Source organism: Elephantulus edwardii, unplaced genomic scaffold (assembly GCF_000299155.1).
Source record: "Elephantulus edwardii isolate Elephantulus edwardi_28Jun2011 unplaced genomic scaffold, EleEdw1.0 scaffold00131, whole genome shotgun sequence".
Lineage (NCBI taxonomy): Eukaryota > Metazoa > Chordata > Mammalia > Macroscelidea > Macroscelididae > Elephantulus > Elephantulus edwardii.
Genome location: NW_006399881.1, coordinates 7,261,613 through 7,287,051, shown reverse-complemented (window position 1 = coordinate 7,287,051; position 25,439 = coordinate 7,261,613). Strand labels below are relative to the sequence as shown.

The 25,439-nt window shown below is 41.2% G+C and overlaps 1 protein-coding gene across 1 annotated transcript in view; it reads right to left on the bottom strand.

The window, feature by feature from the left end:
* SH3KBP1 (SH3-domain kinase binding protein 1) overlaps positions 1-25,439 on the bottom strand; it is a 445,368-nt gene that overhangs the window by 340,402 nt on the left and 79,527 nt on the right. The window contains exon 2 of the mRNA XM_006893795.1: positions 15,783-15,940. Within this exon, the coding sequence (XP_006893857.1) occupies positions 15,783-15,940 (158 nt within the window). The remainder of the gene's footprint in view (positions 1-15,782; positions 15,941-25,439) is intronic.

The following is a 25,439-nucleotide window of genomic DNA, read 5'->3' as shown; positions in this document are numbered from 1 at the left end:
ACCATTAGTGTAGAACATGTATGATGATCCAAAGGGGGGAGGGGGAGAGCAGAGGGGTGAGGATGAGGGGAATGATTAATCATGTTGTGATGTGCCGTTAAGTTGCCTGCCACTCATAAGGACCCTGTGCACAACAGCCCTAAACCCTGCTCTATCTTGTGCCAATCTTATTGCCTCTGACACACCTAGCCCCATGACCCCAGTCACTGAATCAATTCATTCATCGAGGGTCAACCTCTCCTGCACTGCTTCCAAGCATGATGTCCTTCTCCAAGGACTGGCCCCTCCTTCCAATATGTCCAAAGTATGTTAGAATCGTTGCCTTCAGAATCCTTGCCTCCAAGGAGCAGCCTGGTCTCACCCTCTCTAGAACGAACCTGTTTGTTCTACACAAGTTCTACTGTTGAACTCGTCATTCTTACAATGTGATTTAAGAGCTCTAATACTGATCAGATGGAAGAAGTTATCTTAAACCCTTAACATATAAAAAATCCATAGTAGTAACTTTCAACTATATGCTCATATTTGGACTCATTCTGAGAAGAACAAAGCTAAGTTAGGAAGGAGCCCCTGCTTTGAACTTTGTGTACACCCAGTGCCCATTATTAGTAATAATAAAAAAATAGCTTGATAGACTATTTATACACTATTTAACAAATACTATTAATATAAATATTAATTGTGTTTCCAGTATAGTGATACCAACATTTAACTATATTAGGTAAAGAACAGAAACCTTAACTTCCACTCAGATCTTGTTACAGCCTTCTCACTTCAAAAATAGAATTTTCTTGTATTTTATACCTCAACATACATGAAACATTACCAGATATAGGAATTTCGGCCTCAATAATAAAAACTATTTTTCACAACTAATGAAGAGAAAGATGGTCTATCACTCATACCCTTATTTTTACCCATTCCGTTGTGCTTCCCTTACTCAAGTACCAAGCCTCCTTCTGTTATTTCCTTTCTGCAAAGGACTTCCTTTAGCCGTTAAGGGTAGGACTGCTATCAACAACAAATCGTCTTCATTTTCCTACATTTTAAAATGTTTTTCATTCTTTTCCATTCCTAAAGAATAATTTTGCCAGACGTAGAATTTGGGGGTAATTATTGTTTTCTTTCAGCACTTGAAAAAAATGTTGTGTGACTTCTTCCTAGACACCATGATTTCAGATGAAAAATATGCTGTCACTCAAATTATTCTTCCCCTGCAGGCAGCATGTCACATCTCTCTCACTCATTTCAAGATTTTGTCTTTGTCTTTAGAAGCTTGAGTATGAAGTTTCTTGTTATGAATTTTGGGCTTTATCCTGATAGAGTTTTTATCAATTTCACCGAGTTTGGTGAGTTTTCTGCAATTATTTTTTTTACAATGTTTTTAGCCTTGCATTCTTTCTCTTCTCTTTCTGGGACTCTGATGACATTTACGTTAGTTTGTACATCATTGTCTCACAGGTCTCTAAGACTCTATTTTTCCACTCAGACTATTTTTTTTCTGTTGTTCAGAATGGGCTCATTTTATTGATAAGTCCTCAAGTTCACTGATTCTGCCCTTTTTCATCTCTAATCTATTAAGGAGCTCATCCATTGAGATTATTTTAGTTACTGAATTTCCTTAGTTCCATAATTTCTATTCAGCTTTTATTATAGCATCTATTTAAGTGCTAAGGAGTTCTGATATCCCAGTACGCTAACAGTGCTGCACTGCTAACTGAAAGTCAACCATTCAAATCTACTAGCTATTGTGTGGGAGAAAGACAGGAGAGGAGAAGGTCTCTGCTCATCAAGATTTAAAATGTCAGAAACTCAATTGAGGGCTCTATGAGGTGGAATAGACTTGACAGCAGTGGGTTGGTCTGAGTTTTATTTACCTGCTACCATTTTTCTGTTTTTTTCACTGGATTCAAGGTTGTTTGAACATGTTCATCTTTGTCTTTTAGAAACTATTATCTGCTGGTTGTCTTTTGACATTCAAGATTGCCCTGGTTCTTGGTAAGATAAGTGATTATTCTTTTTTTTTTTTTTTTTTTTTTTTTTGTAGCCTGGACATCTGGGCTCTTGCATTATGAAACTCTAAATCCTACTTAAATTTGCAGTTACTCTGTTTAGGTTAAGCATGCAAATCCTGGTCTACTATTGTAGGCTGTGGTTCCAATGAAAATTTTTAGTTTCCACAGCCCTATTATAGCAAGAGAAGTGTTATTTTGAGTGGTATATATTGGTCACTCTGAAAACCTAGGCAATATTCCACACTGTGATTCTATTCTCAAGCTTCTTGCTATGCTAATTTTCATCAGATTTATGTGTAGGTGCCTAGGGCTTCCTATGCAGATTTTATGAATTTCTTTCTGCAGCTCATGCCTTTCCAAGATCTTCATTCTAGTGGAAAGAGTGAGTGATGGGAAGCCACCTACCATTGACAAGCCAGGAATGGTCCAGGATTCTCTCCTGATCGACATGACAAAAGAAGCAAGAATTAAAAAAAAAAAAAAGAAAAAGAGGCGAGGAGTGCCATGGATTATGTGTTGCCACCCAGTAGGATAGTAAAGTCCAGGAGCTCCTGTGGACTGTGATGTGGTCCACTGGGAATAAGTTTCACTGCAAACCCAAAGACCATGTTCAAATAGGAACTCTGACTCCACAAGAGAAAGTCAGGCCAAATCCTCACACATAATTTACAACCTCACAAATGCAATAGAGGGTCAACTATGAGTTGTTTCTGACTCTATGACAATTAGTGACACAAAGAAGTGGACCACCACACTTCAGGCCATATGCTTTCTATATTTTAAACAAACAAACAAACAAACAAACAGAAAACACCTTAGTGGTGTCAACTATACATTTACTATCTCTTAGTTCTATAGGTCAAAAAGTCTGAACAAGCTAAGCTGTTTCTCTGCTCAGGGTCTCCCCAGTGTTCAGTTGAACTGGGCTGACCTGGAGACTCCAGGGAATAATCTACTTCCAAGTTCACTCAGGTTGTTGGTGGAATCCAGTTCCTTATGACTTGTGTCTGAGGTCTCCATTTCTCTGTTCCTACAATCTAACCCCATTTCTTCTCATAACAGATCTCCTTCTTCAAAGTAGTTAAGGCACATCAAGTTCTTTTTACACTCTGGCTCTACAATTTCCTCTTCCTGTCACCAGACTCATATGATAAAATTTGCTCCATCTGGATAAGTAGTGTTTCAAATGTCATCTCACCACTTCCAAAGTTTCTAGAGATTTAGGAGTGAAACTAGGTGGCATGTTGTTGTTGTCGTGTACCAGAGTCAGAACTTACATAGCTGACCCTCTAGTGGGTTTTCAGAGGCAGTTAACTGCACCAGAGGAGACTGCCCATTCATTTCCCATGTAGCCGTTGGCAGATTTGAATCACATGCCTTCAGAACTGCAGCACACACTCTTACCTATAGGACACCAGAGCTCCCAGGTGCCATAGAACTTATTTTTTTAACCCAGTGCTCCTGTGGTTGTTGCTACTATTGTGTGCTGTCAAGCTGGAACCGACCCATAGCTGACCTTCCAGTGGGTTTTTGGAGGCAGTTTATGGCACTGGAGGAGACTGCCCATCCGTTCCCCACAGAGCATCTGGTAGATTCAAACCACATTCCCTCAGGATTGAAGCACAGATTCTTACCCCTATGCTAACAGAGCTAGTGAACTCAAATAGAACACTATATGCATATAACTCTGTTCTTTATGTATTTGTTATAAATAAGAAATAAAAGGAACCAAAACCATGTTTGAAATTGCTATAAAAGTTTACATATTACATTACATTGGTTTTCCATTTAATCATTCATGTAAATTTTGTTTTATGACATTATAGCCTCCACATTATAATATCACTCTCCCTATTTCTTCCCTGTGATCCTCCTTTCCAGTCATCTTTCTAGCTTTGCCTAGTCATGTCATCCTGCCTTCTGAGTTTTCATCAAAGTAGAATGTAGAACATTGTTTTTGTGAACTGTTATGCTAATTGAATTTGATGTCCCCTAAGGCTTTGGTCCTGAGCCCTAAGGACTAGCAACTCCATTCCCTTAGAATATTATGATTAATAAGTTTACTCTTGTTGACTCTACTATACATATGGATATAAGTACCACACATGCTAATATTAATAATTATCTGATAAAACTACATAGTCAAGAGTGTACTTGCTTTCACTTGCCCTGATCTGTTCATCTTGTCTATCTGCCTATGTGTCCACTTGCAGATTATGCTTCTGATTGATAGTGCATGGGTGAGCATGTGATAATGTTTTTCTTTTTTTTTTAATTTTATACTGGTTTACTTACAAAGTCCATAAAGTTCATATACATTGTTTTTCACACTGAATTATAATGTTTATCTTTGTTTTCTGTGTTTCTCATACATTTCTCTTTGTCCTTCCTCTCTCTAGTGATACTGTCCTGAACAATCCCTTATTGTCTTAATGCCTTTCCCTTCATCCAGTTTAACATATGTCTGTTATCTAGTTACTGATTTTCCCCATTTCCTTTTATATTTATTTCAAGTGTTTGAAGAAAATAGTGCCATAATATTTTCTAATTTAAAAGTAATACAGGTCACCGAACACCAATCTACGTTTCTGAGAAAGTCTGCTAAGTAAAATTAGTACCAGGACACAAGTGGAATAAGGAGATGACAAACACCAGAACTGTCTGAACTTTAAGAAATATTCTGAGGCTCCTAACCCTACCCCGCCCCACCTCCAAATTCACCTTGTAGGCCTTGAGCACAAAGTCCCCTGTGAGAGCCACACATTTCACAAGATTAAGTACCCCGTAATAATCACAACGACATCCTCGATGGTTTAGATTCTGATCTGCTAGAAGGCTGAGGGCTGAAACACATGATCCTAAAGTTGCTTTCCAAGCTAAGATTCGATAATCTGGTCATTAAGAAAAGATTCCATTATCCATAATCACCATGATCAACTCAGTCAGGAGATTAAAACTCACTGAGGTCACAGCTTTCCCTGAGTCACAAGACTCAGCCCACTTCCTGTACTGCAACTGTCACAAAGCCTGGGGAATCTGCCCAATGGTGCAGCCTCTTAGTGGTTACACACTTGCCCTCAATCACTCCACACTGCTTTGGTAGTTACCTAACAAGCTCAAGCTTTTAGCTTTTCCAAGTAGTGAGCCTAAAAGACAATTAGACATTAAAAGCTTAAGGAATAGTTTGAGCAGAAATTGCCTGCTTTCAACAGTCCCATGGATAGGGAACAACTGTATAGTCACACATCTGGATTATTTACCGCTAATGGAAAAGGCGGTGGAGCTCCTTCTCCAAAGCATGGCCTGAATTCTGAGAAATGACATTTGCTTACAAATCAGTAAAATGTGTAAACTTCTCCAACTGCCTCAGAATTTGTAGGGAAAAAATAGTGCAGGCCCATAAATCCAGGGAAAGGTTGTTCTTTTATGTGGAAACAGTCAGTTTTTGAAGAGTATTCTGTAAAATTCACAAAGCGAATTAACAACCATAATTCTGAGTGGTCGGCTATTGAGTAGGGAAAGTCAGATGCCGCAGGCAGGCGACAATGCAAATGCTCAGACAATTCCCCTGTAGGGGTTCAGATTCTAGAGTCAGTCAACCCTGGTTCAAATGTTCTTGTTGTTCTTCATTAGCTTATGTGACGAGGTATAAGTTTTTTAACCTTGAAGTGACTCAGTTACCTTTTCTGAAAAACAGCTATGATGAAAATAGTAACTATCTTATCAAGGATTTAAAGAGGTAAGACATGAAGGGCTTAGTTTCTCTTTTGCCTAAAGTACAGGAAGTACTTAATAAAATCTGGTCATCGTGCACGCAGGCAGCTATGTGCACGATGCCAGACTAAGATGTGCTTTCAGTAAAACACAGCCATGATTATTTCATAAAGTGACACAGCAATTAGGGCTAAAAAGTTAACTCTCAGTTCCTTTTAGATGTTCTAACAGGTTGGTCTGATAAATCCTGTCAGAACATTCTTAAGCAGCATTTTAACCCAGAAGAGTTAAACATTTTTGCAGAAAAATGTCTGGTACTTGGTCTCCAAAGTCCTAAATGACCAAAGACCAGGGGAGAGGAGCTTAAGCCATTATCCTGGGAGAGAAGTCACATTGTGACAGTACAAGTATTCCATTCACGGTGTCTTGCTTGTACTGAAATGTCCTGGTGCCTGGCACTCCGAAGCCCCTGGGCCAATGTTTGCTCACTGAAGAAAGCAGACCAAGCCAGCCAAGGCTAAGTCTATGCTTTGAGATGGAAGAGGCTCTGCACATTGTAAAACACGCCTAGAAAATCCCTGCTATCTTTCAACAATGACAATGTGAAAACAACATCAGCGTTAGTCACAAAATTCATGGCTTGGGGGGGGGGTGTTAAAATCTGACCCACTTGAAGTTTGCTAAATACCAAATAAAACCAAAACCAAACCCACTGCCATTGAGTCAATTCCAACTCAGAGCAACTAGCAGGTTTCTTAGGCTTTAAATCTTTACAGAAGACTCCCCTCAGAGAGGTTGGTGGACTTGAACTGCTAACTTTTGGGATGGCAGCCCAACAGGTAATTTGTTGTACTACCATGGCTTCTTATCATAGGATGTTGTTGCTGTGCACCATGGAGTTGGAACCAACCCATAGCTGACTTTCCAGCAGGTTTTCAGGGGCAGTAAATTGCATGGTAGGAGGAGACTGTCCATCCTTCTTCCAAAAAGCAGCAGGCGGATTAGAACTGCCTCCATTTGAGTTTCCAGCACAAGTCCTTACCCACTAGGCCACCTGAAAATGTCTATTTTATACCACTTGCTAAAGTAAATGTGTGATTCTTTCTTAAATTAAGAAAAGTAACAAGCTTTGTCTCTAAGGGAGGCACATATGCGAAATACTGGTCTTCCATTTCACTGATTTTTTTTTAAAGCAATCCTGTACTCATTCACTATTTTACATAAATACAGTCTCTTACCAAGAGTTTGTTTAAAAACAAAGAAATTCTGAATATGCCAAAGAGCTGTACAAAACACCTAGAATGTGAAGCTGAGGCAGCAAGGCAACCAAATTGAAGTGTTCTGTTCAGCATCTGACATTTGAGCTACAGCACACCCTGTGACAATGGGGCAGGCGGTATGTAAAATATATGTATGGAACCTCACACATCCATCAATAGGCAAGGCAAACAGCTCACTTCCTCAGAGATAGTGTCAGCTCAACTTAAAGATCAACAAGCTGATTCTTTAAACCCCTACCACAGTTTCCTGCTTGCCACATGTCTATTTGTGAGGCACATGTCTATTTGGAACATCCGGGTCTTGTTGTACCTTTTCCAACAACTCTCACCAAAAAGAGATGACACACACTTATCATTCCAGGCTATAGTTTTAAGGTCTCTCTGTTCTGAAATTCACTGGGCTGTCTATTAAGAAATACAGAGGTGTGGTTCGATGTCAGGGAAATAAAAAAAAAAAAGACTCCGTCTAAGTTCCTTGCTTGATAAAGGATACTGTTGTGTGGATCTGAGAGTAAAGTTAAAAAAAAAAGGCCTCATATTTTCAATCCAACATGTGTAAATGAATCCTTATAAACAAGCCTCGATTTGCTTTCAATAATGGAACTTTTTCAGCTTTATGAGGATGTTTTTGAGTATCTAGAAAGCCTACTAAGTACCTCAGACCTCCTACTGTTGTTAGGTGACATCAAGTCACCTTGTGACTCGTAGAGACCCAAAGTACAACAGACCTGAAGCCTGCCCTGTCTTGAGCCAGTCTCACTGACTCCAACACACCAACTCCCATTGCTCCAGCTATTGTATCAATCCATCTCACTCTGAGTCTTCCTCTCCTGTGCTGTCCTTCCACTCTTCCAAACATGATGTTCTTCTCCAAGGACTGGTCTCTCCTGGCCACGCGGCCAAAGTATGTGACACAGAGCTTCAAAATCCTAGCCTCTAAGGAGAAATTCGGTCTTGCTGAAGATTATTTAAAAACAACTGGGACAGTACATTGACAGAGTACTACCTCCACTATGTACCACTTTTTTTTTTTCAAAAAACCAAGCCTTGGAAAACAGGCTAAAAAAGACAACTCTGTGACCTTTAAATGCCACATTTACTATACTAATTATGCTTACTAATAAGGCCCGAGAGGGTCATCAGACTCACTCTGGAAATGTAACTTGATTTAACCAACAATTCATAAGACTTTTATAAACCATTTATTTATAAGGCCTTTAGACACGTTACAACCCTGTAAAGTCAGAGGTTATCATGGAGAAAAATTATGAGGTATGTTGCTTTCATTTTTCTTTTCTGGTAGAGATGATAACCCCTAAAGGTGAAGTTTTGTTGTTCTAGAAGACAGTAACCCGATCTGAATGTAAAGCAGCAACCTTATTTGAGCATTCCTTTCTCCAATGACTTGTGATCTGTTTTTCACAATCTCACTGAATCAGTTGTCCTTCTGTTAGTTCTCTCATTAGATGAGTCAGATAAAACGTACATGCTCACTATTGATTTATATGTTTTTAATGATTTCCAAAGTAGCTTTGGCCAGTTCACAGGCCTAACAATCAAATCAGTCCTTGGGAAATGGGTCCTGGATTTCAGGGCCTCTTACCTGCTGTGTTCAAAGGACAACTAAATGAAGGCAAAATCAGACAGACAAGAGTGGCTCGCAGGGCACATATGAGACTCAAGGCACAGTGTGTAGTCTCTCCACAACCAGAGGCTACAGCTTTACATGCAAAAATGTAAACATACAGAAATGAATTGGGCAGCAATTCTACTCCTATGAATATATCCAAGAGAAATAAGTGCTTATATCTATAAGAAGAGTTAACTATATAAGAAGGCTCAAAGCCTTTACTCATAAAAGCGCTAAACTGGAAGGAACCCGAAAATACATCAATGGGAAAATGGATAAATTGTGACATATTCCTATAGCAAGCATCAACCACTGACTTCTATTAATAACAGTTAGATGAAGAAACCTAGCCACAGAAGACCACATACTCTATGCATCCATACAAAACTCAAGCACAGGTCAAACAAATCTACATGGACAGATCACATGAGGGAAGAGCCCCAGGGAAGAGGTGATTGTTGTTAGGTGTTATCAAGTGGCCTACGGCTCTCAGCAGCCCTATGACAGTAGACCAGAACTCGGCTCCATCTGCCCCATCTCCACCATGATTGAGGAGGTTGATAGTCACTCTTTCAATTCAGCTTGTTAAAAGTCATCCTCTCTTTAGCTGGCCCTCTGCTTTTCCCAAGGTAATGTCTTTTTCAAAGGACTGGTGCCTTCTAACAGGACCGGAGTATATGAGAAGAAGTTTCACCATCCTTGCCTCTAAGGAGCACCCTTGTTGCACTTCCCCTAAGATAGATATGTTTGTTCTTTTGGAAGTCCACAGTATCCGACACTACCACAATTCAACATCAATTCTTCTTTAGTCTTTCTTTTTCATTGTCCAACTTTCACAGACGTATAAAGCACAATGGAAAATATCACAGCTTGGATAACATGCACCTTAGTTTTTAAACTGACATCCTTTCTCTTTAGCATTTTAAAGAAGCTGGTGACAGCAGATTTGACCAATGCAACATATCTTTGGGTTTTCTTATTGCTACCACTGCAGGTGTTGATTATGGATTCACGAAAACCAAAATCCTTACTACTGTTAACCCTTTCTTAATGTATCATGATGTTGCTTACTGATTTAGTTGTGAGGATTTTTGTATTCTTGATGCTGAGGTGTAATCCATACAGAAGTCTTTGATTTTCCTTAGTAAGTGCTTATTGTCTTCTTCACTTTTTTCCTAACAAGGTTGTGTCCTCTGCATAGCAACCTATGTTGTTGGTATCATTATGTGTCATCAAGTCACAACTAACTCATAACTGAGCCTCCAGCAGGTTTCATATGCTGTAACTAACACAAGAGAAGAATGTCCATCTTTCTCCTATAGGGCAACTGGTGGATTCTAACTGCCTGCCTTTGGGTTGGCAGCACAATTCCTTACCCACTAGGCCACCAGTGGCTGTGCTTAAGTCATACTCAAATTCTGATGTCACAATCTTCATATAGTCCAGCTTCTAGAATAGTCCAGATTCTAGAATTGTCCAGCATACAAATTGAATAGATATGGAGGAAAAATACAGTCCACCATGCAGTGTTTCTTTGTTCTGTCTGGACAGCTGCTTCCTGGTTCATGTATAGGTTCCACATGAACATGATAAAGTGTTCTGGAATTCCCATTCTTTTCTATGTTAGCCATAATTTGTTATGATCCACACAGACAAATTACTTTGCATAGTCAGTGAAAACACAAGTAAACACCTTCCTAATATCTTCTGCTCTCAGACAAGATCCACCTGCCATCAGGTGATAGATATCCCTTATTCTATGGCCTCTTCTGAATCCAGCAGGGAAAGAGTATGACTAGGAAGTGACATGATGGAACCTTCTGTTAGGGACAGAAATCGTACTGACCTATATGGTGGTTACAGAGGTATATACTTACGCAAGAAATCATCAAGCCACACTCTTACACATTGAACTCTTTGTAAAGTATGTTGTTGCTGTTGTTATTGTTGTTGTTGTTATGTACCACTGAGTTCCTGCGACTCATATTGACCCTATGTACAACAGCCCTAAACTCTGCTTTGTCCTGTGCCAGTTGCACTGTCTCTGATACACCAATCCCAATTAATCCAGTCACTGAATCTATTCACCTCATAGAGGCCCTTCCCCTCCTGCGCCTGCCCTCCACCCTCCCAAGCATGATGTCCCTCTCCAAGGACTGGTCTCTCCTTACAACATGACCGAAGTATATCAGACGAAGCCTCAGAATCCTTGCCTCCAAGGAGCCGCATGGTTTGACCCTTTCCAGGATGAATCTGTTTTATTAGCAGTCCATGGTACCCTCAATACTCTTCTCCAGCACCACAGCTCAAAGGCATCAATTCTCCTTCTATCCTCCTTGGTCATTGTCCAACTCTCTAATGCATAACAAGTGATAGCAAAGACCATGGCCTGTATCAGATGCATCTTACTCTCCAGAGAGACACCATTGCTCTTCAGTACCCTGGAGAGGACCCTAACAGCAGACTTTCCTATCACAATACGTTTTTTTATTTCCTGGCTGCTGGTGCCTAGAGTGTTGACTATGGAGCCAAGCAAACTAAAGCTGTGAACAATCTCAATCTCTTCACCATCCATCCTGATGCTGCCAATTGGCCCAATGGTGAGAAACTTTGTCTTCTTAATATTGAGCCTCAATCCATATTGGAGGCTGCAGTCCTTGACCGTCTGCAGCAAGCGCTTCAGGTCCTCCCCAGTTTCAGTAAGCAGGGTTGTGTCACCTGCGCAACGCAGATTGTTGATAGATCTATCTTTTAAAAAATTAACTGATAAAAAAAGAGAGGAATAAAGAGGATTGTACCCCAAGAGAGTAGGTGAGGAGAAGGAGTAAGAAGAAGCAATTAAAAAACCTCTTCCCCCCATTTACAATAAATAAATAAGAACTAACCAAATAAATGAAGCTCTGTGGCCTAGAGGTCAAGGAAGTTTGAAATAGCCAGTTACTTCATGGGAAAAAGATGGGCACTGTCTTCCCATGCGATTTATAGCCTCTAAAATATGGCTGGCAAATGTCCATCTACAACCGGATGAATTGAGAAACTGTGATACATTCACACAATGAAATACTATGGAGTACTCTGGAGCAATGATTTTTTAAAAAATACTACATTAACTATGGAGAGACTGGAGAGTATTATACCAAGTGAACTAACTCAATCTCATAAGGACAAATACTAAGAGAGCTCTGGTAGCCTACTGGCAAGAAGCTGTGCTGCAAACCTGAAGGCATGTGGTTCAAATCCACCAGATGTTTTGCTGGAGAAGGAGGGGCAATCTCCACCTGTGCCAATTGGATCTGATTTGACAGTACCCACCAACAATAAAAAAAAAACTCACAAAAAAACAAAAAGGGCATATACTGCATAATAAAGACCATTATTGTAAAAATAGAAGGATAACTAGTAAAAAATATATAAGGACCCAAGGGGGGAAAGGGTGGGAGCAGAGAGGTGAGGATGAGTGGAGGTGAAACCACAGGGCTGCACAGTTTGGTAGGTGGAGGGAGGGGGGTGAAGGAAATGGGAAGGATCTTGCAGGGACCTGAAAGGCAGGGTAATGATGGGCAAGGTCCAATGGTGATTGATTTCATAAAACATAATGCAAAAAAAAAGGTTTTCTTTAAAAAAAAACCCACACATAATACATAGGAATGATTGTATGAAATACACACAATGTATACAAACTCTGAGAGCAAACCAATATAAAATAAAAAACAAAAAGGAAAAAAACCCTGGCTGCCTGGTCAGCTATGCATCAGGGCCCACAGGACAGCACATAACAACAACAATAACAACTCAAATTAAAAGAGAGATACAAACTCAAGAGGCCATGAAGCCAAGGTGGGTACATTTATTTTAACCTGAGAGCATGAGACAGCCTGGTTGAGTACGGGAATAATGGCTCTCACTGATATTTTTCTCTTGAGAGGCTGAGGCAATACAGAATTAAATGAAGACCTGCCCCTTGGTGGATCACATATTAACAATTCTCAAAAGTGAGTCAAGACATTGCTTAAGGTAGGCTCTCTGACAATGGTATCATCTAAACAGAGTCACAGAATAAAACAACAGAATTCCACAAGTTCGTCTGGTTTAATTTGTGGGTCCAAATAACTCTGGAACTAAATAAGACACATGTCTTTCACTTTCAAAAGTGAAAACTTATGCCAACAGAACGATGATTACTTAAAAAAAGTATTTTCTACTGTTAGAATTCACTACGGGAGTTTTCGTTATGGTTAAACTCTGCTGCATCCTCCTACTGAATTTTCAATAATAGGCCTAAAACATTCCCAGTGGGTGAAGATTTGAAAATAGACTCAGCCATATGAAAGAATAGAAGTTTCTTTTTCTGCCAAATGCTACAGCCACAAGCAGTGCAGTGGCAATGTGCCTGCCACCTTCTCTCTCCGCCCCAGGTGAAACAGGAACATTGCTGGCCCTCACTGGAAGTGCTCAAGCTGAGCTGAGATGTCCACTGAGTAGGCAAGACCCAGGTACTCCGAGCCCAAGGCAAGGGCTCCATCCATTCTCTGCCAGCGAGGACAGTGGCACAATCAGTAGTGGTGGGCCACTGTGCTAAGTGATGTCCACACACTGTCTCCTTTACTTCCATAACGGCCTCTTGGGGAGGTCAGGCTTTCAAAAGCAAGCAGATGGTCCAGATTAGCATAATTTGAGGTACAGGTTCTTAAGAATCTTTTCCAAAATGGGTAGAGTATAACAAAACCCCAAATCAGCATTCAGGGCTAGACATAAGAGAGTCCTCATACCTGTAGAGGTGAGGAAAGATATGGAGGAAGGTGGACATCACGGAAGCAGTGACCATCAAGAAGGACCTAGCCAGTGCATGGCACCCTCACAGGCACAGGTAACCCCCAACCTCCCTCGCTGCCTTCGCACCCTCGGGGTCACATCCAAGCAGGGCTCCACTTGTACCAAAGCCCATGGGAAAGCAGATGAAGAAGAGTGAGGCAATGGGACCGTCTTCTTCTCATTGCATAGATGAAGAAGTCCTCCATTCCCTGGCACTCAGTGGGGACAGGTGGGGTCCCACAGCCTGGGTGAATCTGTCCTATCCTGCTGTTCCTGCCCCGGTTTCCCTGTCCCTTCCACAAATGCTTTTGGCACTCTGGCTACTACACCTATTAGCCTTAAAACGCTGAGTACATTTAGCATGTTTGATAAGCAACTCCCAACTCTGAAGTGTTCTGATTCTGTGTCTTAGTTGTTTGTGAAGAAGACATGACAAAGGCTTTCAAAGCACAGCTGGCCTTACCTTAAAGTTACACCTTTTCCTAACGATCCCTCTCTTTCCCCTACTTTCCTCTTCTCTCTATCTTTTCTTCATGTCCACTGATGCCCTTTCATCTGAAAACACCCTCCTTCCATACCTCCATCTGGTTTAACTTCAAGGATAGTGTTTTCTCAAAACAAAGGTTTTTTATTTGGGAAAACAAAATAATTTTTTTGTTTTATCAAGTCTACTTCCATGGACTAGGTGCAATACTTTCCTACTCTTAAAATGGGAAAGTGCTGTCAGGTCCGACTCTTGTTTGGTGCTGTTGAAGTCCATTTCTAACTCATAGTGACCCTTTATGACAGAGTCGAATTGGCTTCCAAGGGTTTTCTAGATTATAATGTTCATGGGAACAAAGTGCCAGGTCCTCCTCTCATGGAGCCAGTGAGTAGACTCAAATTGTTTTCTGGTAGCAAGTGACTGCTTAACTATTGCACCACCAGGTGCTGTGTGCTGTCAAGTCGGGAACCGACCCACAGCTGACCAGTCAGCAGGTTATCACAAGCCGTAAATCACATGGAAAGAGAGTGTCCATCTTTCTCCCACAGACCAGCTCGGTTGGCAGCACAACTTACCACTAGGCTAGCGGGGTTAGATAAACATGTAGTCCAAGAAAAAGAGAGTTTAAGGCTACTATTACTACTGACACAAAGCAATGTTTATCAGCGTGTTGCCAACAAAACTCTCTCCAGCCTTCAACACAGGAAAGAGAGAAAAGAGAAGAAGGAAGACAGAGACAAAGGGAGGGGAGATGGGAAAGGAATGAGGAAATAAAGGGTGAAAGGAGAGAAAGGGAGGGAGGAGGAGAGAGATTGGAAGATTGATTGAATGACTGAGAAGGAGAGACTAGTTAGCAGGAAGGCCCTGAGGCAGGATCCTGAAGAAAGACTAACAGTGAGTCATTCACCCCCACCCCAGGTTCTCAGCTAGGGAAAAGGAGAAGGTCAGGACCACAGTGTGCAATGCCCAGGGTGTTCGACATATAGACTCGATCAACTTTTCCACCAAGAACCACTTTTCATAAAACCTCAGCACTCAGGGCTCTTGGGGGGGGGGCCCTACCTGCTCCTCTCAGTAGTAAATGGGTAAATGTCTCAGTTGCAGCAAAAAAGTTGGTGGTTCAAACTCACTCAGACCTAGTGATCTGCTTCCAAAAGGCTGAAAACCCTATGGACCTCTACTCTGCAAATATGGGGTCACTCTGGGCCCAAGTCCATTCTGTTTGTGTGTTTATCTGCTTTTTCTCAGTCTAGCCTTCCTCACTTTATCTGCCACCCTCAGCCACAGTCCTGTTAAGCCTGGCCTGGCACCACAGAAGTGACATCAGGGGTACAGGAATTCCTGCAAATGTAACTCTCACCATTGAAAACAATCCTTTTTCTCTAGTGACAGAAAGGAAGTTTACAGTACAAGGACTTAACACTTATTTGGTATTTCCTATGCAGAACAGCCTCCCAGATGACCCCTTTTCACTCAATAAAACATTATTTACTAATGTAGCAATGTAACATATTAACAAGAATACTCTAAAGGGACAACATGCTTTTAAACTATAAAGCAAATAAGTAAGTACATAAATAAGACACTTTAACAAGCTTTGTATCTTTGTGGAATTTTTAAAAAGTGATACAGTTTGGACAGATACCATTCTAGACCTTAAAAGATTGATTTCTAAACAGTTAAACAAAGGGCAGAGCTATAGATGCTCTTCTTGAGATAACACAGGGGGTCAAGCTAAATATGTATCCCCAGAGAGAGTCCCAGGAACCCTGTCCTCCAGCGACCCATGACCTTTCTACAGCAGACCCCACACAGGACACATAAAAAGGGTTTCGCGTTGTACTCACTCTTACAAAGTTGTCAGGGAACAAACCTCTCCTGCCATTGATCTGTCCCTCCCACCAGCCTCCATCCTCCTTCCTGATGTTGGTGATGATCTCACCCACGCTGATGGTCAGCTCATCGTCGTGCTGGGCCTGGTAGTCAAACTCTACTATGGCCTCCACTGAAAGAAAGAGAAGAGAACGAGCAACTTAGACATGAAATGGATGGTTGGTGAAGTTGGAGATTCAGCATCGATGAAGGTCAGTGAAGTCACAGTATAGGGATTTCCCCTCTCTGAAGACTCAAAGTACCAGTGCCACACACAGCAACCCAATTATGGTTAACCAGAGGGCTGCAGCATAGAAACCACCAAGTGCTACTCGTGGTCAGGCCCCAGCAGGGTGACCTACAGGTCTCTGGGCCAGTAGGGGGTTCAGAGGGGAAATCACACAATGACAGCGAGCAATGTTTGTGTCACCCAGAGTAACCCAGCACCATCTTCCTAAGTTTGGCTTGTGGTCCCCCTCCTTTGTCAATACTAACAGAGTGATACTACCTTTCTGGGAAAAATGTTTTCAGTAAAATGTTGATGATAATCATTCTCACCACAAGGGAATGCTGCTCATCTCTCAGCAACAATGTGTGCAGAGACAGCTTATCGGAGAACTCAGCTAGCTGAACAGTGTCACAGACTGCCTATACTGCACTCTCAACACATGAACTCCTAGGCACCAATATCATTTTCCATTGTTTGCCCAGCCTATGACCATCTACATTAATTGAGAAGAGGTGGAAGCAACATGTGAGTAAAGCAACAACAACAACAAAAAACCACCCCAACTCTTCTTCTTTCCCAAGTGCTTATATCAGGTAACAGAGGTAGCCAATGCATGGACGAGCCAATGTATCCACAGGTGACTTTTCAATTCATCTAGACTTCAAGCCTCTCCTTACAACTACTACAATACAGACAAAACTAATCTTTCTTGTTTGAAGCTCTGAATGAATGAGTGAGTGATGGGGAAATGTATGCGGGGTGGAGAAAATGTGCAAAACCCAAAATGGCAAAGTAGCGACTTAGAGGTTCTGGTAAAGAATGGAAGAAGGAAGGTTGAGATATTTGTTAAATAAGGTTTGTGATTTAATTTAATCAAAATTGAGCCAACCAGGCACCAAGTTCTAGGCTGGGTTCTATAGACGTACAAATGAAAAGAGATGGGGTCTCTCGCCTAAAAGTACCTGCAGACACCCCAAGAAAAGAAACCCCAAAAAGACCAGTGAGTATCTTAACAATAATGCAGAAGCATTAAAGGAATTCAAAGACAAATTTTTCAAGCACCACGGGATCAAAACAGATTACATAGTGCACATGATATCTATAAAGAATGCGCATACAAAACTAATTAAATGTGGGGGTGAGGGGGAAGAAAATGTGCAACAAGGAAGTAAAAAAACACATTCTAGAACTGAATTTAAGAAAAAAACTTATGGAAGAGATAAATGTTCATGACCTTGGATTTGGCAAAGATTTCTTCAAAGGAGGCATGTTGTTGTTGTTTGTTGTTATGTGCCGTCGAGTCGTTTGCGACTCATAGCGACCCTATGTACAACAGCCCTAAACCCTGCTCTATCCTGTGCCAATCGCACTGCCTCCGACACACCCATCCCGATCACCCCAGTCACTGAATCAATCCACCTCATAGAGGGTCTGTCACAGTGTGACAGACGAGAACCACAGATAGGCAAGGGAGTAGAGAGGAAGCTCCCACACTTGCTTTAAGTGTGGATCTGAAGGACACCTGGCCAAGGGTGGCCTACATCATGTCCTCGTGGCTGACAGGACTGACAGGCCCCAGCTCTCAGCTGGAAACAAAGGAGGACACTTCAACGATTTAGATCCTCCCAGAAGAACTGTGGGTGAGGATTAACATTAGTGGTAAGAATATTCATTTTCTCCTGGACACAAGAGCCTACTATTTGGTCCTAAAAGCCTTCTGAGGTCCCAAATCTTCTCACTATTTCTTAGTTGTTGGAACTGATGGAAAACCTCATAAGCAGTTTCTTACTTCACCTCTGCCTTGCATGCAGACTTCTGAGCTGTAAAACAACCCAGTGGTAGACGGAATTTGGTCTAGGACTTAAGAACAATAAATGACATAGGTGAGCCTCTACATTTTGTGGTTCCTAACCTTTATAGTATAATAGAAAAAGTGCTAGTCACAGGCCTTATATTTTAAGATCTACCTTCCCTCTGTAACTTGATTTGTGCCACTATTAGAACCTCTACTTGGAATATTATTGCTTTTTAATTTTTGACTCATGTACTTTTAACTTGTTAGCTAGATTTGTGTCTTCTAGGCTGCAACAGTTCATATGAACATGTACGGCTAAGCACAATTGATAACAGTGAATCTAAATTCCAAAATCAATCTCCACAATAGTCTACGTGTTTCCTATTGCCAAAGGGGCCCTTTAGAGTAGTGAGAGAAGATCTTCACCCTGAAACCTACAGCATCCCTTTTCAGCAGGAAGTAACTAAGAGAATACGCCATCCCCTTTTCCTTATGAATCAGGGTGACGTCGGTGACGTCTCTCTCGGGGAGGAGTGATAGGGAATGGCAAAGGACACACTGACAAAGGAGATTAATCAGAACTGGCTTTGACAAGCACTATGGCAATTGGACAATTAAAACAGATTTTCAAGGGGGAAGGAAAAAGAGGAATGAACTGGGGAGGAGGGTAGTGAAAATAGTGCAACAATGAATGAATGGAAACCCACAATCTCTGTAAATGTTCATTAAAATTAATAAAATTTAATTTAAAAAAAAAAGAAAGAAAAGGCATTCAGCTGTGTGGATCATAACAAATTAAGGAAACTTTGCTGGTGTTCAAAAATGGCTTTCCTAGCCATTTCGCTTGATGTTGCCATATGGCTGGGTAAGAACATGAAAACAGGATGTGTTAGTCTATCCACAAGGGAATTCATCCCATCACATTTAAATCAAGCAGGTTCAGTAGCAAAAACTTGGCAACCTCTCTACCAACAAGAATGAAGAAACAAGAAAGTGCAGTGTGTATCCTTTGGGGCCTGGGATTCTTGCACCAGTCAAACCTGGACCTACACAAACACCAGTAGCTGCAGCACAGATATCTGACGTGAGACAGAGCTGACCTGGGACTGCTGTCCCACAGAGCTAGACCTGGGGCCTTCACCCTAGGTTGCTGGAGGACTAAGAGTGAGGGAAGAACGTGCCATAATTGACAGAACTAAGAGGCTTTGTAGCATTTCCCAATGCTGCAAACCTGAGGCCTGAAGGGTATGTTAGCATACTTTAGAAGCTGTCCTGACTAAGAAATTGCATCCTGTTGCCAACCTGAATTGTAACCTGTTAACTTCTCTAATAAACCTCAAAACTACATGGTTCTGTTTGGTCTTTGAGCTACTGCAACAGATTTCAGACCCAGGAGAACAGTAGGAATGGTACTGAAATTAGTTGAAAGAGCATGGGTGGGACACGTCTGTGGATATTGTTGATCAGCGCAGTTCCTCCTTGTGGAGCAGAGGTCAGCCTCAGCCATCCCCATGCTGCCTTTCCTCTTTACACAACTGCAAAGAATAAGAATTCCAGAACACTTAGTTGTTTAAACAGATAATACGGTATGATTAACAATCAGGAAGGGTGTGCATCATTTTACTACACTTACTCTGCATGCCTCGTGACTGGAGGAAGACTCATTTAACAATCCAGGATATGCAGATGACACACTCTTGCTTGAGGACTTAAAGCACTAATGGATGAAGATAAAAGACTACAGTCTTTAGTATGGATTATACTTCAACATGAAGAAAACGAAAATCCTCACAACTTAAGTAAGAAACATCATGAGAAATAACGAAAAGACTGAAGTTGTCAAGGATTTCATTTTATCTGGATCCACGATGAAAGCCTTCAGGGACCTGAATCAAGAGCTCAAATGGTGTCCTGCAGTAGGAAAATAGGGAGGCAAAAAAAACCTTAAAGGGTTAAAAAGTAAAGATGTCACTTTGAGGACTAATGTGCACCTGTTCTGAGCCAGGGCATTTTCAATTGCCTCCCACGCATGCAGAGGTTGGACAATGAATAGGGAAAGCTGGAGAAGAAGTGAGGCATTTAAAATATGTTACTGGTCAAGAGTATTAAATATATGATGGCCCATCAGAAGAAGAAACCTGTGTTGGAGGAAGTACAACCAGAATGCTCTTAATAAGTGAGGATGGGAAGATTTTGTCTCAAGTACTTTGGACACGTTATCAGAAGGGGCCAGTTCCTGGAGGTGACCATCATGTTTGATAAGGTAGAGAGCAGAAAAGAGAAGATCTTCAACAAGATGGACTGACACAGTGGCTGCAATAAGGTTCTCACGACTGTGTGGATGGTGCAGGACTGGGCAGTGTTTTGGTCAATATGTGTCAGAACAGGCAGAAGAGCACTTAACAACAATAATCCTGTGGTTATAATCCCAGTTGGGAGTGTTCATGGTGTCATCATGTACCATCAAGTCTGAACCAACCCATAGCTGACCCTCCAGCTGGTTTTCAGGGGCAGTTTAATCAAATGGGAGGAGATTGTCCATCTTTTTCCCTCCAGGCAGGTTTGAGTCGTGTGCCTTTGGGATTTCAGTGCAGCTCCTTACCACTAGGTCACCAGAGTCGCTTATTTGGGAATGGCTTGTATTTCTATTGATAAGATCAGTGTAAGAAATGTCTTAAGTCATTCCTTTTTTCTATCAAAACAGACTGAATAAGCAAGAGGAAAAGCAGTGACAGAGAAGGAGAAAGGTAGATAGCACACTACAGGAAGACTGGGAGAACAGAGGAGACAAGAGCCCTCCTCTGGAGCCCCTGAAGCTGTCAGCAGAAACTGGCCTTCCAGCCTCCTCAACTGTCAGACAATAAACTTCTGTTAGCCAAAGCCACTCAACTGTGGCATTTCTATTGTTGCAGCACTAGAGAACTAAGATACCTGCTACCCGGAAGGCTGTAGATGAAAAACTGGGAACTTAGAAACAAAACAGGCTGGGGTTATGGCAGAGGCAGCTCAGCCTCAAGGCAACGTATGTACTGCATAACAAAATACTGCCCTATCCTGTACAAACTTCACATCTTGGACACCATCAGACAATATTCTGCTGTGAATCACTGGCTTTTCAGTGACTATGTTTAGAAGTAGTTCACCAGGTCTTTCTTGCTAGTCTGTCTTAGCCTGGAAGCTCCACAAAAAACTGTTTCTCATGTGACTTGCTGGGATTTGAAGTGACAGTGGCATTGCTTCCACTATCAAAACAACACATATACTACCACAGCAGGACAAACCAGCAAGTGGGTGGTTGCAATGAAGCATAACTGCATAATCCTTGAGTCTTTCCAACATCCCAAGCTGCTGGTCTTTCCTGATCCATCTTTGATCACAACACACTCCTTGCCTTCTGGCCCAGGCTTGGCCCAACAGCCTGCCTCTTACTGCCTTCCTGGATCCTCTAGCTCCCAGGCCTCTCTACACTAAGAGATCGGCTCTGAGGCAATCTCACATGTGGTGAATACATGAGTGGGTCTCATCCTCCCAGAGGGCCTCTAAATGCCTCTTGGATACAAATCACCATTAGCATCTGTGACGTGTAGTAAGTGCTCAATAAACTAAATGCTAACTTGCAGTTGACAAAGACTAATCATTCTCGACCCAAAAAAAGGTGCACCAAAATGTCAAGTGCCAATCAGGTTTTGGAAAACTGAGTCATATTCTTCAGTGCACTAAGGGAGCTTACTATTTAAAGGATCCTGTGGTTTATTCTTTTGTAACATGAATAATCATTTCCTGCTCTACCTTTCCTGCCAAGATGACTTTTTACATATCAGGTTTCTCTAACAGGAGTAAACCTGTATAGGGCTTTGCTCCCAGCTCATAAGTCATGTGGTTTTGTCTCTTTTACCCCCTCTAAGGGCCCATTCTTGTGTCCACTGAAAATCTCTGAATGCTCCAGGACTATGCCACACAATTTGGTTCTGCTGGCAAAAGTGTTCTTGAGCACCTAAAATGTGCTTACTACAGAAGTGCATCTGAATTCAGATGGGGGGCATGGTTGCTAAGTGAAAAGGTCGAGTTCTAAGCCCAGCTAAGGAAGGGTCTGCTGAGCTACCTGGAGAAGCAGTCTCTGAAACCCTGTGGAGGTTTTACTCGGACACACAAGAGGCACCATGAGTTGGGATCAACTCCAGAGCAACTGGTCAAATACATACCAAGTTTCAAAGACTGGGCAAGAAAAAGAATGCAAGATCTCACCATAATAATTTTTTAAACTGGTTGCATGTTTAAGTGGTAATATTTTGGATATGTTAGGCCAAATAAATACAGCGTTAAAACTACATCCCCCTGTTTGTTTTTACTTTTTAAATGCGGCTACTAAAACATTTCTAATTATATGTGTGGCTTGTATTATATTTATTTTAGACAACAACAGTTGAGGATAATATTTAGCATACAGAAGATTAAGAACTTGGCTTTACACAAAACAAAGGCAAAATGTTCACAGAGCCCATGAGAAAGTCTGTGCCCCAAAAACCCATTTCCTTGCTTTCAGCTGTAGCTGCTGCAAGGACAAAACATCATCTAAAATTTTTTTTAATGGTGCCCTTTGGGAAACTACTTCTGGGCGTGAGCACAAAAATCAAACATTAAGCTAAATAAAATATATCAGAGGTGTAATTAGGGCAACAGTAAACAAAATCCCATATTTACAGACGCCATAAATTACAAAACTAAAGAACGTCTCCCCATCAGAAAATTAACACCCTCCAGATGCCTACTGTGCCAAAATCCAACCTCATCAGTTTGCTACATTTTCTGTCCCTGCAAAAAACAAAAGCTACAGTTAACCCATGTGTAGGGGACAAAAGCAAGAAGAAAGTGATCTGCTTAAAAATGCAAACCCCATCATGCTTCTCTCAGCTCCAACCTTCAATTTTGCTCCAACACCTCCTCTCTCCACTCCCCCCCCCATGAAATTAGTGGTTTGGGGTCATCAGTTGGCTCAGCTAGCTGCCAAGCAGTTTCTCACATGAACTTCTCCTAGCCTTCAGACTTGGCCCCAGCCCTGCCCTACCTCAGCACACTATAGTTCCTAGCTCAGAGCATTTGCCCTACACAGACTGCAATTCAAGCCAAGTGTTTCCAGGATCTGATCTTGCATGCCTCACATCCAGGCTGGGCTTGAGACACACTTGAAGAAATCAGAAAGTACGAGGGAGAAGGAAAAGATTCCCATTAATCGTTTCCATCTATAAACACAGGCACATGGTGCTTCAAAAGATTCTGTGTAGTCTGAGCTTTCATAACTTCAGAAGTAGAAAAGTTACACACCTGGGAAGGTGGTTTAGGGAGGAACATGTGCATCAATGAATGAATAAAAATAAAACTTTTCTGTAAACTTTCATTAAAATCACAATTCAAGAAAAAAGAGGAGGAAGTTCCAAACCTAAAATGCACTTATGCGTCTTGTGAATTCTGAATAAATTTTTCATTTTCATTTTTTCCAGTCCTCTGCCTGCCTTAAGAGAGCATATAAATCAAGAAATCATTTTTCATCAAAAAGGATTTCAACTCAAAAAAGGGTGCCTACTTCAGCAGCATATACTAAAAACTGGGCTGATGGCCCCTGTGCAAGGAACGACAATGGAAATTTGTGAAGTGTCCCATACCTTTTCTCACTCCAACCACAATAAAAAAAGTTAAAGGGAAAAGCATGATTGTTGATCATGCTATAATAAAGAAATCCTTTCATGTATAGGTGAAGAAATGAGGTCTAGAAAGTTCCATGACTGAGGTTTAGAAAGGTTAAGAGAGCTAAGTAATGACAGAGAGAGAAATAAGACCAGGATTTAGCTCTCATACCTTACAGTCCAGAGAAGAAAAGATCTAAAGGGAAAACAGATCTGTGACATACAGACTTTTTCACACCAATGACTAGGTTTTCTTCTTCTTTCATACATAGCAGTTGCCAGAATATGCGGGGGTGGGGGGTGGAATTGCATCAGTCAGGAACGTATAAAAACTCATGTAAAATCTAAGGAAACAGAAACATATTAGCAGCTGCCTGGAGCTAGGGATGGGAATGCGAACTGACTGTAAATGGGTATGAGGTATCTTTTTTGGGATGGTGGAAATATTCTAGCATTGAATTATGATAGTAGTGTCACAATGTTGTTGATATGCTAAAATCAGTGAATTACGCATTCCAAATGGGTGGAATTATAAACCTCAATTTACAAACTCAAGCTCATTGCCACCAAGTTGGAACCAACTCACAGCTGACCATTTAGAACATTTCCAGAAGCTATAAATTTGATGAGAGGAGACTACCTATCTTTCTTCCACAGAGCAGCTGAGAGATTCAAACCTCCTGAATTTTGGTTGGTAGCATAACTCCTTAGCCACTAGGCCACCAGAGCTCCTGAATATACCGCAATAAAGCCCCTAAAACAAAAATTAGGTGCTATTTAAAAAAAAAATTAGAATAGAATAGAATAAATATAATTTTAAAATATTTTTATGGAATATAGATATCTGCTTATTTAAGTGGTTGATGGTGTTTATGCCCCAGAGAGAAATCATCCCTGCTTCTGGGAGGGGATGTTCTTCAAGGGAATTTCCCCATGAGATAAATTCTGATGGGACTATTCATCAAAGTATTCTGCCCTTTGTCTGCCAATATATGCCAATGTTGTGGTTGTTGTTGTGTACTGTTAAGCTGGAACAGACCCATAGCTGACTCTTTAATGGGTTTCCAGAGGCAGTTAATTACACAGGAAGAGACTGCCTAATATATGCCAATAGCTGGAGCAAAGTCCCCCATGAGGGTTCCCAGAAAAGACAGAGATCCTGGAAGCTGAAAGGTGGTCATCTTCTTTCAAACTTGATCTTCCATCTAGTTGCTTGACACAAAACAAGTATGGCTCACTGGTCTAAGTCAATCAACTGCTACTACGGCTAGCCTCAATTCTCTTCCCAGCTTTTATCAGGGTCATGACCCCTGAGAATAGAGGCCCTATCTCTGGATCAGCATTGGAACGTGATTCATAGATATGGCCCGAGTCATCCCATCCCCTAAATGGGAAAGAGGTTCACACAGCACTGGGGCCCTGAATCCCTTCCAGCCTGATTTCTTCACCTCATGAGAGTCAAGCCTTGGAACTATGACCCAAGTTGCTTAGAAAAAGTCATTAAATACTTCCCAGGTAAAGTGAAGCTCTGCAAATCTATCATACAGCTCCTTTAGAACATAAAACCCATTGCCATCAACTAAATTTCAACTTATGATGACACTCCATTGGGTTTCTGGGGCTGTGAATTATTTAAAATTGATTTTTAAATGTAAGGCTTACAAATAAAATTGGCTTTTCATACAATAATTCATGGGCTTTTTATAATATTAATTACCAATGATAAGTGTAATTAATTAGTTACAAAGTCAACTCGAGGCTATAAATCGTAATGGAAACAATTACATCATCTCTCTCCCTCTGAGTGGCTGGTAGATTCAAACCATTAGTTCTGGTTAGCAGTAATACACTGGGTCAGAATAACTTAGCTAGGGGAAAAAAGTCTTTTTATGAAAAAGAAATATACAGATGATTTTCCAAGTTAAAA